We start from the raw sequence: 19,576 nt of genomic DNA on the forward strand, positions 1-19,576 counted from the left end.
CAGATTCATACGAGGTTTCCACTGGACACACACTGGTCTGATTAACCCATTCTGACCTGAGATCAGATTCTAAAAATGTCAGTCGTTCTTCGATTTTTCTAAAATAGCAGACCTACAAGCTCGTATCGCGCCACTCGGTGGCGCGATATGAGCTTGTAGATCTGCTATTTTTAAATAGCTAAAGCATAACATGATGCTGACACCAAAATGGGTGCCCGGTCAGAATGGGTTAAAGTTCTATTTTCCTTCATTGCTGTACATCGGGTCGAGGTTTATCGTGTCATAATTGTAGGCGATTTCCTGTGGTACATTTGGTAGAAAAGAGAGAGTGAACTACACCATGGGGACATTTTAAGAGCATATGGCACCAGCCGTACACAAGCAGAGAGCTCCTAATGTGTTCAGCACCATTGAACAACAGACAGCGTCTTCAGCACCATGGACAGCAGCCACTACAACTCCCTGGACGTTCATCTGCTATAGACTCAACACCCTGCTGCTTCTATTTCATGTATTTGTACTCGTTTCCCAAACCACTGGTTCTAAAGACCTTTTTCACGTCAAGGAAATTAATATGTCATTTGACGTGCAGCTGAAAATAGTTTGTGCCAGCGACTGCCATACCTATATTTTCATTGCATCACAAAAAGATTATTTATTTTTCATTGTGAATTTCATTTTGCACCGAGCAGTCATCAGGACAGTGCTAAACTTGAGGTCTTTGAAATTAAAACCGTTTGATAGATGGCTAGACTAGTGTGTGTGTGTGTGTGTGTGTGTGTGTGTGTGTGTGTGTGTGTGTGTGTGTGTGTGTCCGGAACACCCTAAAGGTCCCGTGGGGTCCATTTGGTTGCCTTATTTGTACACTATGAAGAGTAAATCAGCCCTGGCCCTGGGGACATTACGGTGTGCCAGCTGGAACATGTGGTTCAGGAGATAAGCGGCCATGCATTGGTGGAAAGCATCTACATTTAGTATGTAGTTACAGTAAGTATGATTCTGAGGTATAGTTTCACTTCACTTTAGTATGTCTACGTCTCAGAGGCAAATATTGCACTTCTTACTCCACTACAATTATTTGAAAATACTTTGTCTATTTGAAAATAACTGATCCACAAGAGAGGACAAATGTTTATGCAGTACGTGAAAACACTTCCTGTATAAAGAGTACTTTTTTTTTAAACTTTTGATACGGCAAGTACACATTTTACTCGATACGGTAAGTACACATTTTACTCGATACGGTAAGTACACATTTTACTCGAGTTACATTTTGAATACAGGACTTTTACTGAAAAACGTGAAAACACTTCCTGTAAGAGTAAAGAGAGAGAGAGAAAGAGAGGCACAGGGAGAGAAGAGAGAATATGAGAGAGAGAGAGAGAGAGAGAGAGAGAGAGAGAGAGAGAGAGAGAGAGAGAGAGAGAGAGAGAAAGAGAGGCACAGGGAGAGGAGAGAGAGAAAGAGAGAGAGAGAGAGAGATATCGAGAACGAGAGAGAGAACAAGATAGAGAGGGGGTAAAAGAGAGAGAGAGAGTGTTACCTTGTTGGGTGTATGTAGACTGAAGTCTAATCCACAGACAAATTCTGAGTGGTGTTCTATTGTGTCCAGTAGAGGCTGGCTCCTGCTGTAGTCCCAAAACCTAGACACACACGCACACACGCACACACACACACACGCGCGCGCACACACACACACACACACACACACACACACACACACACACACACACACACACACACACACACACACACACACACACACACACACACACACACACACACACACACACACACACACACACACACACACACACACACACACACACACACACACACACACACACACACACACACACACACACACACACACACACACACACACACACACACACACACACACACACACACACACACACACACACACACACACACACTTGCATTACTATACTTAGGACAGAGGACATCAAGATTTCAGGACTGCAGCGATTTTATGAGTGCCATTGCGCTGTACATTATCACCATCTCTTATTAACGCTAATTAATAAAACTCGTCCAATGTCGTCCTTATCAGAAAATGAGTTAAGTTTAAGATTTTAAGTGTGTGTGTGTGTGTGTGAGCGTTGTTTTTTTTTATTGTTTTATATTCTTTAGACGTCTGCCTGCATTCTGTCCTAATTGTTTTTATACATAAAGTGCACAATTGCTGCTCAACAAAATGGCCTACAGCGTTGACTGTAAACTATGAGTCATAATAATCTGCCAAATGCCTTTAAGCTCCTCCTCAGTAACAATCTGCCTTTCAGCTCCTCCTCAGTAAAGGACACTGCTTCTAAACGTCCGGCCTGGGGGACCACCAGGGGTCCAAATGTGACACTTATGGGTCGGCGACTCTCAGAGGGCCACGAATGGAAACTATGTATGCCCTCTCAGGCCCTCATTTATCAATCGAGTGTAAAATCTGCCACAGATTCGAGTGCAGGTTTCGTAGTACAACCACGTCGCCACATTTATAAAGTGATCGCAAACAGCTGATCCTTCCTTAATTTTGTTCTCACGTTAATAAATGTCACGGCTGAATTTGATCTGGCACGCCCTAAGAAATCAAGCCTCGCCCTCGTTTTTGCGACATGAACAACGGCAATACGTTTCCTGAAACCATGGTTACATGAAAAAATAGGTTTCTCCAGTGCCTTGCTGCCCGCCTCACCCCCCTCTCTCATACACACGCACAGCACGCACACGCAACTTGCAAGCCCAACTAACTGGTGTGTTGTTAAACAAATAAAGAACGAACACCTGCATGAATTAAATAAAGCGTGCGTGTGGGGGGTGAGGCGGGCAGCAAGGGAAGCGAAGCGAGAGGAGAAACAGACAACTAAATAAAGTTGTAGGCCTACCCTGTGACAGGGTAGGCCTACAACTTTATTTAATTCATGCAGGGTCCCTGTCTGTTTCCCTCTCACCTCGCTTGCCTTGCTGTCATGCACGCACGCACCTACATGACACATTAAATAAAGCTGTCTGTTTCTCCTCTCGCTTCGCTTCCTCACCTCACGCACATATCGCTATTTGCAACTTTAACTGTGTGTTGTTAGTTGTATATTAAATTATTAAAGTATTTTTAATTTAATATACAACAAGATATATTAGTGAACGAAAACCTGAACCTGTGAACCATAATTAAATAACAAATAGGCACACACACGCTGCTGTTTTGCAGGTGCTCCTCCTGTCCTGTCTGTCTGTCTGTCTGTCTTTCTCTATCACAGTGGTCCGTCCGTGACCAACTGACCATGCACGTTCCGACGTTCGCCAGTCTATTTAGATTGCCTCGCAGTCGTTAGTCACTGTTATATGAATGTGCAGCCAAAACCATAGCCTCATGTGGCTGGTGCATGGGCTGGCTGGGTAATATACCTATATCTCCGATGCAGTTCCCACTTGCGCTGGGAGCCTGGCACGGTACATTTGGCATTCGAGCGACGCGTCGGGTTTATTATATTGCACATACCGTAAGAAAGACATCGGCCTTCATGCTGTAGATTAGGCTACAGTAGGCTATACCTGCACGTTGGGACTCTCCGCAGCTGAGCTGCAGCAGCTGCTGCACTATACTCTCCAACGTCCCGTCATGGAAATATTTCAGCACAGACAGCCCAAATCCTCGCATGTATGCGCTCATGCAAAACACTGTTTAAATGGCTTAAGCATCTCTTGCAACATTGTTTTTAATTGCGCGATTTTATCTCCTACTAATTTCATATGACACATGTATTCCTTAACATTTTTATTTATTTATTTTTTACATGTAGCCCATATACATTATACATACCGAAAATGTCGGTAATTTCGGCGTGCGCCCATATTTTGGCGTACGCACGGTTGATAAATGAGGGCCTCAGAGTTTAATTTACACCTTGAATGCGGGCAGACCTTTTCAAAATAAAGGCGCTATAGTGCCAAGCAGATTGGGCTGATGAATGAATATCTACATCCTAATACATCCTAATACAGGGGGGTCAAATTATGACAGGCAATTCCTGCTGTCAAAATATGACCAGTCGAAAAAACACTTTGTTTGAAATAGGTGTGATTTGGGATATCATCATCTCCTCCCAGTCAAAAACCACTTTGTTTTTACTGGCAGGTAAGAGTGTTAACAAGGAGTTCGGGGAAAACAAAACACAAATGCAAAGCAAAAACTATTTCCAAAATGGCCACGAAATACTCAAACCATGACACAGGGGGGACCAAGCCCCCCCAGTGAGGCTCTCCAAACGTTGAAGCGCTCGGCCCTACTGGTCAGAGGTGGGACTGCAGGCAGACCAGTGGATTTATGACGAGGGAAACCCCCGTGCCGCTGGAGTTTAACCCATTCTGACCTGAGATCAGATTCATACGAGGTTTTCGCCGGACACACACTGGTCTGATTAACCAAATTCTGACCTGAGATCAGATTCTAAAAAAATGTCAGTCGTTCTTCGATTTTTCAAAAATAGCAGACCTACAAGCTCGTATCGCGCCACTCGGTGGCGCGATATGAGCTTGTAGATCTGCTATTTTTAAATAGCTAAAGCATAACATGATGGTGACACCAAAATGGGTGCCCGGTCAGAATGGGTTAACATTGAGCGCCCGGTTTGCACTGCGCCATTTTTTGGACACCAAAAATTTGGTATCCAAATCGAAAAAAATGCTAAAGTAGAATTGTTCTCCCGGCTGCTTCAAAACGCCACTTAGCAACTTCCATGGAAATGAATAGCGGGCGGGCGGGGCTGTCGCTCCGGCTCGGCCTCTATCCTTTTATTACTCTATGGGGGTGACAGAGTGCAAAACATACTTTCCCCAGGCCTTCGGCTGCATGGTGGAGACAATCAAATCAACCACACGGCAGACTCTAATGCAGCCTGACATCAAGTCGCAGGTTCAATTCCCAAAGCCCTACGGCCTTTGCTGTGTCACTCCCTGTCTCTCTGTTTCCTGTCTATCTCAACTGTGTACTAACCAAATAAAGGCAAAAAACTAAAAAAACACTATAACAGGGGCACGGTGGCACAGTTGGTAGTGCTGTCGCCTCACAGCTAGAAGGTCCTGGGTTCGATTCCCGCTGGGGACGCTGTGGGCACTGGCGGCGTGTTCCCTCCTCCGCGTCATCAGTGCCCATAACCGAAGGCGGGGGTTGGCGATAGGGCCTTTCTGTGTGGAGTTTGCATGTTCTCCCCGTGTCCCCTAGGGTAGATACCCTCACAAAAACATGCCGTAATCCTGGTCTCTAAAACTACCTCCCCCTGGCCAGCCGGGGCGCCTGATGGAGGGGAAAGGAACTGGTCGGAATAACGTGTCCCTTCCACGCAGAGATGGGCAGTATTTGAAATACATGTATTTGAAATACGTATTTGAAATACTATTTTGTAATTTCGCGACACGCGCGTATGAGCGCGAAAATAGCTGATCTACTAGCACGCGCAGGGGAATGAGATGTCCAGTTTCAACAGGTCATGAGGGTGGATAAGGCCCAGTGGGGATCCAGATTCCAGCAGTAGTGTGGTTATAGATGGAGAAATTTGAGCGCGAAAATAGCTGATCTACTAGCACGCGCAGGGGAATGAGATGTCCAGTGTCAACAGGTCATAATGTAATATCTGTCACGTGAAGGTGAACAGGGGGGATTTGGCCAGTTTCCGTATCCGTCTCGCCAGGGGGTATTTCTCTCCTTGTGATGGGACTGTCGGGGGGAGGGAGAGCGAGATCTCAATCCCCATCGGGTTGGGGTTTATCGATCATCCTGGTGATAGGGGCGGTTACATCGTGGTGAGCGGTCGCGTATCCTCTGTGGGTTATGGGGGTGGCTTTGCATGTGCAGTGTCGCTGAGAAATTAGATGTATTTTGTATCAAAATACATTTTCAATATATTTTGCCCATCAGAGATGGGCAGTATTTGAAATACATGTATTTGAAATACGTATTTGAAATACTTTTTTGTATTTTGTAATTTGTATTTCGATGGGGATGGAAGATGTATTTTGTATTTAGATACATTTTTTGACCCAGTATTTGTATTTTGTATCAAAATACATTTTCAATGTATTTTGCCCATCTCTGCTTCCACGCGCTACGTCCGGCCGGGGAAATCCCCCTCTGTCAGGTGAAAAGAAGCAGCTTGGACTCCTCATGCATAGAAGGAGGCATGAGGTCAGTCCGCTGCCCCCTCAGGTTGGCAGAGGAAGTGTAGCACCCAGGATTACATTAGATAATTGGCACTGGGTGAAAAGAAAACTGGGTTACAAAATCGTGGGATAAAAAAAACAAAAAAACAAAAAAAACAAAAAAACACTAACTAAAAAAACATAAAAAAGGATTTTAAAGTGCAGAATGGGGGGTGACCCTAAACAAGCATTAACGTCCATAGCCGTGGCTGGCAAAGAATTTACGTCACAAGTGCTCTGAAAACAAACATTACAATTCCCATAGACTTGCCATGTGATGCCATGTGATGTAATCTTCCAAAAAACCCACACATCCATATATGGGCACGCCTCCTGGCATCACACCTACACATAGAGGTCACGCCTCGTGACATCACACCTCCATATATGGTCACGCCACCATATATGGTCATCTCCATATTATGAAGATCATCACACTGACCTCATCTAACCCTGGATAACCATACATGGAGAAGACTGGATCATCACCTAGATCTGCACATACTCTACATCTGACCTCAAACCCTTAGATCTCCATATATGGAGCTGACCTGTTCTGACTGTTAAATCATCAGAAGCTGTCATGGCTGTTGGTGGTGCAGAGATTAGCTGCCAGTCTGGCTGGATTTTTTAGGAACATTTGTTCAAATAAAAAACCAAAATGCTTATATAAAAATATTCATTATACCAGTGATAGACATATACATAATACCAGACATGTTGCAATGGGTCGATTTACAGTGCCTAAGCCAAGAACTGAAGCAATGAAGAATACAGTCATGTACAGGGCAATGACTTTCTGGAACTCTCTACCAGTATGCATTACAGAAATTAAGGGTAAAAGGCATTTTAAGAAAAGACTGAAGGACTTTTTATATATATGGTAAATTGAAATTCTGTTTATTTTAATGTAATCTAGAGTGAATGCACGGTTGTTGCATGGTTGTTATGCTTTAATGTATTTATTTTGTGATATCTGTAATGTTGTTCTTATTTAATTTTTTGTATGTATATTATTCTGTGAGGACCCCAGGAAGAATAGCTGTTCTGACATCCCATATGTTGAGCTGGTCTCATCAAACCCTGTACACTCAAGACACGCTACATATATGGCCAGTACAGAATTCATTCCATATTGATCTGACCCCCCCCCCATGCCAAAGCGCCAGTGCTCGCCCAGCAGTCTGCCGTCTGCCGTCACCCGGGCGGATCCGCGCACGTGACCGCGACTTACCTACCGCGACTTACTGACCGCGACTTACTGACCGCGACTTACTGACCACGACTTACTGACCGTGACTTACTGACCACGACTTACTGACCGCGACTTACTGACCACGACTTACTGACCGCGACTTACTGACCACGACTTACTGACCACGACTTACTGACCACGACTTACTGACCACGACTTACTGACCGCGACTTACTGACCGCGACTTACTGACCACGACTTACTGACCGCGACTTACTGACCGCGACTTACTGACCGCGACTTACTGACCACGACTTACTGACCGCGACTTACTGACCGCGACTTACTGACCGTGACTTACTGACCACGACTTACTGACCACGACTTACTGACCGCGACTTACTGACCACGACTTACTGACCACGACTTACTGACCGCGACTTACTGACCGCGACTTACTGACCACGACTTACTGACCACGACTTACTGACCGCGACTTACTGACCGGGACTTACTGACCACGACTTACTGACCACGACTTACTGACCACGACTTACTGACCACGACTTACTGACCACGACTTACTGACCACGACTTACTGACCGCGACTTACTGACCGCGACTTACTGACCACGACTTACTGACCACGACTTACTGACCACGACTTACTGACCACGACTTACTGACCACGACTTACTGACCGTGACTTACTGACCGCGACTTACTGACCACGACTTACTGACCGTGACTTACTGACCGCGACTTACTGACCGCGACTTACTGACCGCGACTTACTGACCGCGACTTACTGACCTCGACTTACTGACCGCGACTTACTGACCGCGACTTACTGACCGCGACTTACTGACCACGACTTACTGACCACGACTTACTGACCACGACTTACTGACCACGACTTACTGACCACGACTTACTGACCACGACTTACTGACCACGACTTACTGACCACGACTTACTGACCACGACTTACTGACCGCAACTTACTGACCGCGACTTACTGACCACGACTTACTGACCACGACTTACTGACCACGACTTACTGACCACGACTTACTGACCACGACTTACTGACCGCAACTTACTGACCGCGACTTACTGACCACGACTTACTGACCGTTACTGACCGCGACTTACTGACCACGACTTACTGACCGTTACTGACCACGACTTACTGACCGTTACTGACCGCGACTTACTGACCACGACTTACTGACCACGACTTACTGACCACGACTTACTGACCACGACTTACTGACCACGACTTACTGACCACGACTTACTGGTATAGAAAAGGATTGGATTTCTGAGGACAGGAAGGAGGGATGGAGGTACAGGGAGAAACAACATGGAAGAAACAGTGACAAATGGAGAGAGAGAGAGAGAGAGAGAGAGAGAGAGAGAGAGGAGAGAGAGAGAGGAGAGTGAGAGAGAGAGAGAGATAACTGTAGAGCCACAGAGCCACTTAACGAGAGAGAGAGAGAGAGAGAGAGAGAGAGAGAGAGAGAGAGAGATAACTGTAGAGCCACAGAGCCACTTAACGAGAGAGAGAGAGACAGAGAGAGAGAGAGAGAGAGAGAGAGAGAGAGAGAGAGAGAGCAGAGAGAGAGAGAGGAGATAACTGTAGAGCCACAGAGCCACTTAACGAGAGAGGAGAGAGAGAGAGAGAGAGAGAGAGAGAGAGAGTGAGAGAGAGAGAGAGAGATAACTGTAGAGCCACAGAGCCACTTAACGAGAGAGAGAGAGAGAGAGAGAGAGAGAGAGAGAGAGAGAGAGATAACTGTAGAGCCACAGAGCCACTTAACGAGAGAGGAGAGAGAGAGAGAGAGAGAGAGAGAGAGAGAGAGAGAGAGAGAGATAACTGTAGAGCCACAGAGCCACTTAACGAGAGAGAGAGAGAGAGAGAGAGAGAGAGATAACTGTAGAGCCACAGAGCCACTTAACGAGAGAGAGAGAGAGAGATAACTGTAGAGCCACAGAGCCACTTAACGAGAGAGAGAGAGAGAGAGAGAGAGAGAGAGATAACTGTAGAGCCACAGAGCCACTTAACGAGAGAGAGAGAGAGAGAGAGAGAGAGAGAGATAACTGTAGAGCCACAGAGCCACTTAACGAGAGAGAGAGAGAGAGAGAGAGAGAGAGAGAGAGAGAGAGAGAGAGAGAGGAGAGAGATAACTGTAGAGCCACAGAGCCACTTAACGAGAGAGAGAGAGAGAAGAGAGAGAGAGAGAGAGAGATAACTGTAGAGCCACAGAGCCACTTAACGAGAGAGAGAGAGAGAGAGAGAGAGAGAGAGAGAGAGATAACTGTAGAGCCACAGAGCCACTTAACGAGAGAGAGAGAGAGAGAGAGAGAGAGAGAGAGAGAGAGAGAGATAACTGTAGAGCCACAGAGCCACTTAACGAGAGAGAGAGAGAGAGAGAGAGAGAGAGAGAGAGAAGAGAGAGAGAGAGATAACTGTAGAGCCACAGAGCCACTTAACGAGAGAGAGAGAGAGAGAGAGAGAGAGATAACTGTAGAGCCACAGAGCCACTTAACGAGAGAGAGAGAGAGAGAGAGATAGAGGAGAGATAACTGTAGAGCCACAGAGCCACTTAACGAGAGAGATAGAGAGAGATAACTGTAGAGCCACAGAGCCACTTAACGATGAGAGAGAGAGAGAGAGAGAGATAACTGTAGAGCCACAGAGCCACTTAACTTTGATGGACTTTACCACATATTAATAATGCGGGCCAGGGTAAACAAGACGATGCATAGCCTAATTACAACAGATCTGCGTTAATTAAAAGCCTGCTGTGATCAATGCACCACCTGCTGTGATCAATGCACCACCTGTGATCAATGCACCACCTGCTGTGATCAATGCACCACCTGCTGTGATCAATGCACCACCTGCCATCAGTTAACTGGACCGCGTGATTGTCATCTTAACCCATTAAAACCTAACCCAGATTCAACAAATCTCTTCTAAATCATGTTTTAGAAATTATTATGTAATGGCCGCCGACCCCGATCTGACAATATGTTGTTCCATGAGGGAACCCACAGAAGCAAAGATTTGAGTTTTGAGTTAAAAACATTCACTGGGAAAGAATATATATTCAACACACTTGCACCATTTTCAAAAATAGCAGATTTACAAGCTTGTAGATCTGCTATTTTTCAACAGCTAAAGTTTAAAATAATGGTTAAAGGAGCATTCGGTTATTTGGAAAAAATCCTGGTCCGCCCCGGTACCAAGATGGACACATGCACACACTACAGTGGGGGGGGGGGGGGGGGGGGGGACTTCACGCAACAGGCCCGCACACCATGGCCCGCCCCCCATGGATCATGATTGGCGGAAGGCCCTTCTCTATCCTGATTGGATGACGGCTGGCCACCTAGCCAAAAACGAAACCGAAAAGTGAACGAAAAGTGAAATCACTGAATATACCTTTAAAGTGCTTGAAAGCTATAAGGTGACACGGATGCGTCCTCAGGTCTAAATGGTTTAAAGTTTAACTATTATTTATTACAGTTTAGTGCGGTATTATTAACCAAATGAGGGAGAACATGCTCGTCAAGAAGCTCACAATGCGTTGCAAAATAACACAATTGAGTTTGTAGATCGGCAATGTTTGGTGAAGAGGAAACATAGGTCTAGTGATTAAACCTCTGTGCCGCTTTATCAATGGACACATTTAACATCTTTATTTTCATTCACATTTTACACCAACCATAGGCTTGAAAGAAACACTACAACAAGTGCTTCAGGATACAGATCACGGGTAGAGAAAGCATCGCCTTCTCCATATATGGCGACAATTATTGCAGACACTGAACAGAATTTTGCCGATGCCTTAGCTCTCGGCTTGGGCATGCCTGCAATCTGCAGGCCCCTCACGACTGATTTGTGGACATTACCGAGGCTTCCAAATATGAACACAAGTAGTTTACATTTGTAGCCAAGCTGTATAATAGCATCCTTAAGACGCTGGTACTTAAGCACCTTGGTATGGAATGCCTCTTCCAGACTGTGGTCAAATGTACACGCCACTTCCAAAATGGTCACTTCTCTACTGTCCTCATCAACAACAACAATATCTGGTGTATTAGCTGTGACATCTGGAAAGGCATCATGTTCATTATTGTGCATGAACATGAACAGGGCAGTTGAAACACGTGAGTGCTTATACATTTTGACGGCTGATGAAACATATGAACTTATGTCCTTAGCTAATAACACACAGTCCGTACTGGTACAGCTGTACAATGTGCTTGAGTGTGTGTGTGTGTGTGTGTGTGTGTGTGTGTGTGTGTGTGTGTGTGTGTGTGTGTGTGTGTGTATGCGTGTGTCCTCCAGAGCAGCTCCCCATAATGACATGTCAGATAACAACAGAGCTAACAATACAGCTCATTACTGCTGCAGACCACACCAGCCTCTCTCACACACACACGCACACACGCACACACGCACACGCACACACACACACACACACACACACACACACACACACACACACACACACACACACACACACACACACACACACACAGGCTGGATGGATGAGATCAACATAAGTCATAATAGGCATGGTAATCACTCTAACAATATTAATTTGAATATTTGGAGATGCTCCCTTATTGCACAGTGACAAAACTAAGCGTCAGATTAAAACATGAATGACATGAAGACACTTGTCAACTTTCAGCCATGTTGAAAAGGAAGGGTTAAAGATGGAGTGCCGTGATCATCAGGTATTATTATTATTATTTGTTAAAATGTCGTTTTCATGTGGACACGAGTCACCAGTTCCTTAAGTAGGCTATGTCTGGTTTGCCTGGGGGGTGGTGATCCACCTGAACTGAAGCCGCACCCATAGTTGTGGTGGGGGAGGGGTTAGGGGAGGGGATGGTATATTGTGATGTCACTATATCACAGTTTCTTTCACTGGCACGTTTGACTGTCAAGGTTTCAGCTTCCAGGAAAAAACCCTAAATACAAAGGTAAGACATCATTGGACATACTGTAACAACCACACCAAGGGGTCTAATAAAGTACTGTCACCTCACAACATAAACACATGGAAAACTGGAAATCACGGCACTCCATCTTTAAGGACTTAAACATGGACGAAACTCTGTATAGACAAAAGAGATAGCATGGAGGGATAGAAAGAAACTGTAGAAAGAGCCAAATTAAGATAAAGAGTGAGTGATGAGGAGAGAGAGAGAGAGAGAGAGAGAGAGAGAGAGAGAGAACAAGCCAATAAAATGCAATTCCCAGGCCTCAGACAGGATCAACCAATCAGGCTAATTGAAAGACTGTCTCTTCCTGGTTGTGAGTCGTGACTGAGGGTTTTCTGACCGCGGGTCTGCGTGCGTGTGTGCGCGCACGGGCGTGCACCAAAGGCCTGACGCAGCAATCTCTCTCTCTCTCTCTTCTCATCCACTTTGTAAATGTAATTAAATCATTCTCAGCGAGAACATTGCCAGGCCATTGGACTGCATTAGGGCCATATTAATAATGGGCCTGACACACACACACACACACACACACACACACACACAAGGTAAGTGCATAACACACCGACAGGCAGATCTACTCTGTGCACTCACTGACACATGCATATAAACACACAAACACAAACCTATAGGCATACACATAAACTTCCGCATATCACGCACTAGCACATGCGCGTTTACGCACGCACGCACACACGCACGCACGCACGCACGCACGCACGCACGCACGCACGTATATGATCTATGGGTGTCTGGGGAGAGGCAACCATTGAGTAGGATATTAAATAGAGCGGGAGAGCCGTTAGAATAAATCACTGCTCCGCTCTGTGTGTGTGTGTGTGTGTGTGTGTGGTGTGTGTGTGTGTGTGTGTGTGTGTGTGTGTGTGTGTGTGTGTGTGTGTGTGTGTGTGTGTGTGTGTGCTTTATACAGCAGTATGTAGTTTACGTTCTTGCTAATAACTCTGGCAGGTGCGGAGACTGCAGACTCACTCTTTTCCAGACGTTTCGCCCAAGTGGACATGGTTTTGATGTTTGGGTTCATAGACATAGTTTCTGTGAGGTTATAGTGTTAAGGTTAGGTTTATAGACATAGTTTCTGTGAGGTTATAGTGTTAAGGTTAGGTTTATAGACATAGTTTCTGTGAGGTTATAGAGTTAAGGTTAGGTTTATAGACATAGTTTCTGTGAGGTTATAGTGTTAAGGTTAGGTTTATAGACATAGTTTCTGTGAGGTTATAGAGTTAAGGTTAGGTTTATAGACATAGTTTCTGTGAGGTTATAGTGTTAAGGTTAGGTTTATAGACATAGTTTCTGTGAGGTTATAGTGTTAAGGTTAGGTTTATAGACATAGTTTCTGTGAGGTTATAGTGTTAAGGTTAGGTTTATAGACATAGTTTCTGTGAGGTTATAGTGTTAAGGTTAGGTTTATAGACATAGTTTCTGTGAGGTTATAGTGTTAAGGTTAGGTTTATAGACATAGTTTCTGTGAGGTTATAGAGTTAAGGTTAGGTTTATAGACATAGTTTCTGTGAGGTTATAGTGTTAAGGTTAGGTTTATAGACATAGTTTCTGTGAGGTTATAGTGTTAAGGTTAGGTTTATAGACATAGTTTCTGTGAGGTTATAGTGTTAAGGTTAGGTTAATAGACATAGTTTCTGTGAGGTTATAGTGTTAAGGTTAGGTTTATAGACATAGTTTCTGTGAGGTTATAGTGTTAAGGTTAGGTTTATATACATAGTTTCTGTGAGGTTATAGAGTTAAGGTTAGGTTTATAGACATAGTTTCTGTGAGGTTATAGTGTTAAGGTTAGGTTTATAGACATAGTTTCTGTGAGGTTATAGTGTTAAGGTTAGGTTTATAGACATAGTTTCTGTGAGGTTATAGTGTTAAGGTTAGGTTTATAGACATAGTTTCTGTGAGGTTATAGCGTTAAGGTTAGGTTTATAGACATAGTTTCTGTGAGGTTATAGTGTTAAGGTTAGGTTTATAGACATAGTTTCTGTGAGGTTATAGTGTTAAGGTTAGGTTTATAGACATAGTTTCTGTGAGGTTATAGTGTTAAGGTTAGGTTTATAGACATAGTTTCTGTGAAGAAATAGCCAATCTACAAGTTCACAACGTGTCGATATAGATCGGCTAGTTGAACTATTTTAAAATGTTTTTCAAAATAGTAAATAGCATGGACGAAAATAGAGCCGATCCGTTTCTGTGAGGTTGGGTTAAGGTTAGGTTTATAGACATAGTTTCTGTGAGGTTGGGTTAAGGTTAGGTTTATAGTCTAGACATAGTTTCTGTGAGGTTGGGTTAAGGTTAGGTTTATAGTCTAGACATAGTTTCTGTGAGGTTGGGTTAAGGTTAGGTTTATAGACATAGTTTCTGTGAGGTTGGGTTAAGGTTAGGTTTATAGTCTAGACATAGTTTCTGTGAGGTTGGGTTAAGGTTAGGTTTATAGTCTAGACATAGTTTCTGTGAGGTTGGGTTAAGGTTAGGTTTATAGTCTAGTATAGTTTCTGTGAGGTTGGGTTAAGGTTAGGTTTATAGTCTAGACATAGTTTCTGTGAGGTTGGGTTAAGGTTAGGTTTATAGACATAGTTTCTGTGAGGTTGGGTTAAGGTTAGGTTTATAGTCTAGACATAGTTTCTGTGAGGTTGGGTTAAGGTTAGGTTTATAGTCTAGACATAGTTTCTGTGAGGTTGGGTTAAGGTTAGGTTTATAGTCTAGACATAGTTTCTGTGAGGTTGGGTTAAGGTTAGGTTCATAGTCTAGACATAGTTTCTGTGAGGTTGGGTTAAGGTTAGGTTTATAGTCTAGACATAGTTTCTGTGAGGTTGGGTTAAGGTTAGGTTTATAGTCTAGACATAGTTTCTGTGAGGTTGGGTTAAGGTTAGGTTTATAGACATAGTTTCTGTGAGGTTGGGTTAAGGTTAGGTTTATAGTCTAGACATAGTTTCTGTGAGGTTGGGTTAAGGTTAGGTTTATAGACTAGTATAGTTTCTGTGAGGTTGGGTTAAGGTTAGGTTCATAGTCTAGACATAGTTTCTGTGAGGTTGGGTTAAGGTTAGGTTTATAGTCTAGTATAGTTTCTGTGAGGTTGGGTTAAGGTTAGGTTCATAGTCTAGACATAGTTTATGTGAGGTTGGGTTAAGGTTAGGTTTATAGTCTAGACATAGTTTCTGTGAGGTTGGGTTAAGGTTAGGTTTATAGTCTAGACATAGTTTCTGTGAGGTTGGGTTAAGGTTAGGTTTATAGACATAGTTTCTGTGAGGTTGGGTTAAGGTTAGGTTTATAGTCTAGACATAGTTTCTGTGAGGTTGGGTTAAGGTTAGGTTTATAGACTAGTATAGTTTCTGTGAGGTTGGGTTAAGGTTAGGTTTATAGTCTAGACATAGTTTCTGTGAGGTTGGGTTAAGGTTAGGTTTATAGACATAGTTTCTGTGAGGTTGGGTTAAGGTTAGGTTTATAGTCTAGACATAGTTTCTGTGAGGTTGGGTTAAGGTTAGGTTTATAGTCTAGACATAGTTTCTGTGAGGTTGGGTTAAGGTTAGGTTTATAGTCTAGTATAGTTTCTGTGAGGTTGGGTTAAGGTTAGGTTTATAGTCTAGACATAGTTTCTGTGAGGTTGGGTTAAGGTTAGGTTTATAGACATAGTTTCTGTGAGGTTGGGTTAAGGTTAGGTTTATAGTCTAGACATAGTTTCTGTGAGGTTGGGTTAAGGTTAGGTTTATAGTCTAGACATAGTTTCTGTGAGGTTGGGTTAAGGTTAGGTTTATAGTCTAGACATAGTTTCTGTGAGGTTGGGTTAAGGTTAGGTTCATAGTCTAGACATAGTTTCTGTGAGGTTGGGTTAAGGTTAGGTTTATAGTCTAGACATAGTTTCTGTGAGGTTGGGTTAAGGTTAGGTTTATAGTCTAGACATAGTTTCTGTGAGGTTGGGTTAAGGTTAGGTTTATAGTCTAGACATAGTTTCTGTGAGGTTGGGTTAAGGTTAGGTTTATAGACATAGTTTCTGTGAGGTTGGGTTAAGGTTAGGTTTATAGTCTAGACATAGTTTCTGTGAGGTTGGGTTAAGGTTAGGTTTATAGACTAGTATAGTTTCTGTGAGGTTGGGTTAAGGTTAGGTTTATAGTCTAGACATAGTTTCTGTGAGGTTGGGTTAAGGTTAGGTTTATAGACATAGTTTCTGTGAGGTTGGGTTAAGGTTAGGTTTATAGTCTAGACATAGTTTCTGTGAGGTTGGGTTAAGGTTAGGTTTATAGTCTAGACATAGTTTCTGTGAGGTTGGGTTAAGGTTAGGTTTATAGACATAGTTTCTGTGAGGTTGGGTTAAGGTTAGGTTTATAGTCTAGACATAGTTTCTGTGAGGTTGGGTTAAGGTTAGGTTTATAGACATAGTTTCTGTGAGGTTGGGTTAAGGTTAGGTTTATAGTCTAGACATAGTTTCTGTGAGGTTGGGTTAAGGTTAGGTTTATAGTCTAGTATAGTTTCTGTGAGGTTGTGTTAAGGTTAGGTTTATAGTCTAGACATAGTTTCTGTGAGGTTGGGTTAAGGTTAGGTTTATAGTCTAGACATAGTTTCTGTGAGGTTGGGTTAAGGTTAGGTTTATAGTCTAGACATAGTTTCTGTGAGGTTGGGTTAAGGTTAGGTTTATAGTCTAGTATAGTTTCTGTGAGGTTGGGTTAAGGTTAGGTTTAGAGTCTAGACATAGTTTCTGTGAGGTTGGGTTAAGGTTAGGTTTATAGTCTAGACATAGTTTCTGTGAGGTTGGGTTAAGGTTAGGTTTATAGTCTAGACATAGTTTCTGTGAGGTTGGGTTAAGGTTAGGTTTATAGACATAGTTTCTGTGAGGTTGGGTTAAGGTTAGGTTTATAGTCTAGACATAGTTTCTGTGAGGTTGGGTTAAGGTTAGGTTTATAGTCTAGACATAGTTTCTGTGAGGTTGGGTTAAGGTTAGGTTTATAGTCTAGACATAGTTTCTGTGAGGTTGGGTTAAGGTTAGGTTTATAGTCTAGACATAGTTTCTGTGAGGTTGGGTTAAGGTTAGGTTTATAGTCTAGACATAGTTTCTGTGAGGTTGGGTTAAGGTTAGGTTTATAGTCTAGGCATAGTTTCTGTGAGGTTGAAATGAAGGCCCGGCCCTACCTGGGCCCTCATCAAACCCTGTACACTCAAGAGAATGTCCCGCTACCACCCTTAGATCTCCATATACTGTATATGGAGCTGACCTGTTCTGACATTTCATATGTTGATCTGACCTCATCAAACCGTGCACCGTGTGGGTGTGTGTGTGTGTGTGTGTTTGCGCGGGGGTATGTGGGTCTGTGTGTGTTCGCGCACGGGGGGGGGGGTGTGTGTGTGTGTCTTCGTGCGTGGGTGTGTGTGTGCGCACATGTGTGCATGCATGCAGAGAGCAGATGACTGCTGTCCAGTTGTACAAATAACTGCACGCATGTTTGTACAAATGAATTGAAGCAGCCGCTGTCTTTTGTCTGCTATTTCAATGATAGCTTATTGCTCTATTGTTTGTCATTTCATTCACTGGAGAGGCCCAATCACCTCAGTGTGCGCAAGCTCTGTGTGTGTGTGTGTGTGTGTGTGTGTGTGTGTGTGTGTGTGTGTGTGTGTGTGTGTGTGTGTGTGTGTGTGTGTGTGTGTGTGTGTGTGACTGTGTGTGTGCGCGTGCGCATGTCTGTGTGCTTGTATGTGTTATGGGTGTGCCTCAGTAATATCCTGTTTCTAATTAAGACGTTGGTGACATCATCAAGGACCAGTCATCGTTTCCATGGGGTGGAAAAACCTTGTATGTCCAAAACCATTCCATCGTTTTAAAAACAATTTAAAACAGTGAACATCTCAGTCACTCCCTGTGGTCTCTTTTAGTCTCTTAATATTTTTCATTCTCTCTCTCTTCGTCTCTCCCCCATGTTTCACACGCCATCCCTTTCCTCGCCATCCGTTTCTCTGTCAGTCAGTCTGAGCATGGCTACCTGTTCCCACTGTGACGTTTCATTATTACTTCAGGCCACGGCTGTGTGGCGAAGCTAATGTGTAGAGAGAGTCATCTATAGCAAACATCAGATCACTATGCCACAATAACAACTAGAAAAAGTGCCCTTCTGGGCACAGGTCTCCACCAGGATAGGAATGTAGGACATTGCAGCTTGCCTTCATCTGGTGGTTGGATAAAAGGGCAACAAAAGTAAATCAGGATGGAGTCTGAGAAATCTGAAAGACCGGTTTCGTTGAATGGCTCTAGAGAGACTGTGTACCAATTTGCGTGATGTTTGGACAAAATCTGTAGGTGTGCTGTGCAAAAACTTGTTTTGCACAAAGCGGCCTCCTGGTGGCGCTATAACAGGCCGTTCTGGAAAGTTTGGGGCAGAGGTTCATCCAGGGAGTGTGTGTGCAAAATTTGGCATCGACCGGGTTAACGGTGGCCGAGATTAGCTGCTCACGGACACACACACACACACTAAGGCTGTCCCCAAACATTCAAGGTTCGAATGTTCACTCGAATCTTAATTAATGGGTTTGAACCATTCGTTTTTTTTTTATATATAAAAATAAATATTTTTTATTTTTATTTTTTTTTATTAACTCGAAAATATATCTCGGCGAGAATGTGATACGAGCATGTCAAAAAAAGTAAGTTTCTAGTGCATTCCTGTCAGAAGTTATGTCCATCTCCCTTGTTGTACTGTCCCTCTCCTTGACCAACCTTGACCAACAAGCCAATCACACAACAGACAAAATGATTTTCCTTCTCTTATTCGCGCTGCTTGCGTTCCCTTCTCTGACTCTACCTCAGTCAGGTTTACACACACACACACACACACACACACACACACACGATACAGAAAGACAACGGGCGCAAGCCTTTGATATGAGCAGCACGTGCTCTCATCGCGGCACGCACGCACGCAAACACACACACACACACACACACACACACACACACACACACACACACAGAGAGAGACGACTTTACGATGATCCCCGTTCCAATGCGTTGTGGTGAAAAGGGTAGATCTCTCACCGTTTGGGGGCCGCGGTGCGAAGCCCCCAAACGGTGAGCGATCTACCCATTGCTCGAGTGAGGGAAGCACGATACAGAAAGACAACGGGCGCGAGCCTACATTGATGTGAGCAGCA

At 43.8% G+C, this 19,576-nt stretch overlaps 1 protein-coding gene across 1 annotated transcript in view; it reads right to left on the reverse strand.

Moving 5' to 3' along the window:
- Positions 1-19,576, reverse strand: part of LOC310877106 (solute carrier family 35 member D3-like) — a 151,937-nt gene that overhangs the window by 38,808 nt on the left and 93,553 nt on the right. Inside the window, exon 10 of the mRNA XM_083790812.1 lies at positions 1,544-1,643. Within this exon, the coding sequence (XP_083646938.1) occupies positions 1,544-1,643 (100 nt within the window). The remainder of the gene's footprint in view (positions 1-1,543; positions 1,644-19,576) is intronic.

The sequence above is a fragment of the Protomyctophum parallelum genome (genome assembly GCF_964188405.1).
Source record: "Protomyctophum parallelum genome assembly, chromosome: 19".
In the NCBI taxonomy this organism is placed as follows: Eukaryota; Metazoa; Chordata; class Actinopteri; order Myctophiformes; family Myctophidae; genus Protomyctophum; species Protomyctophum parallelum.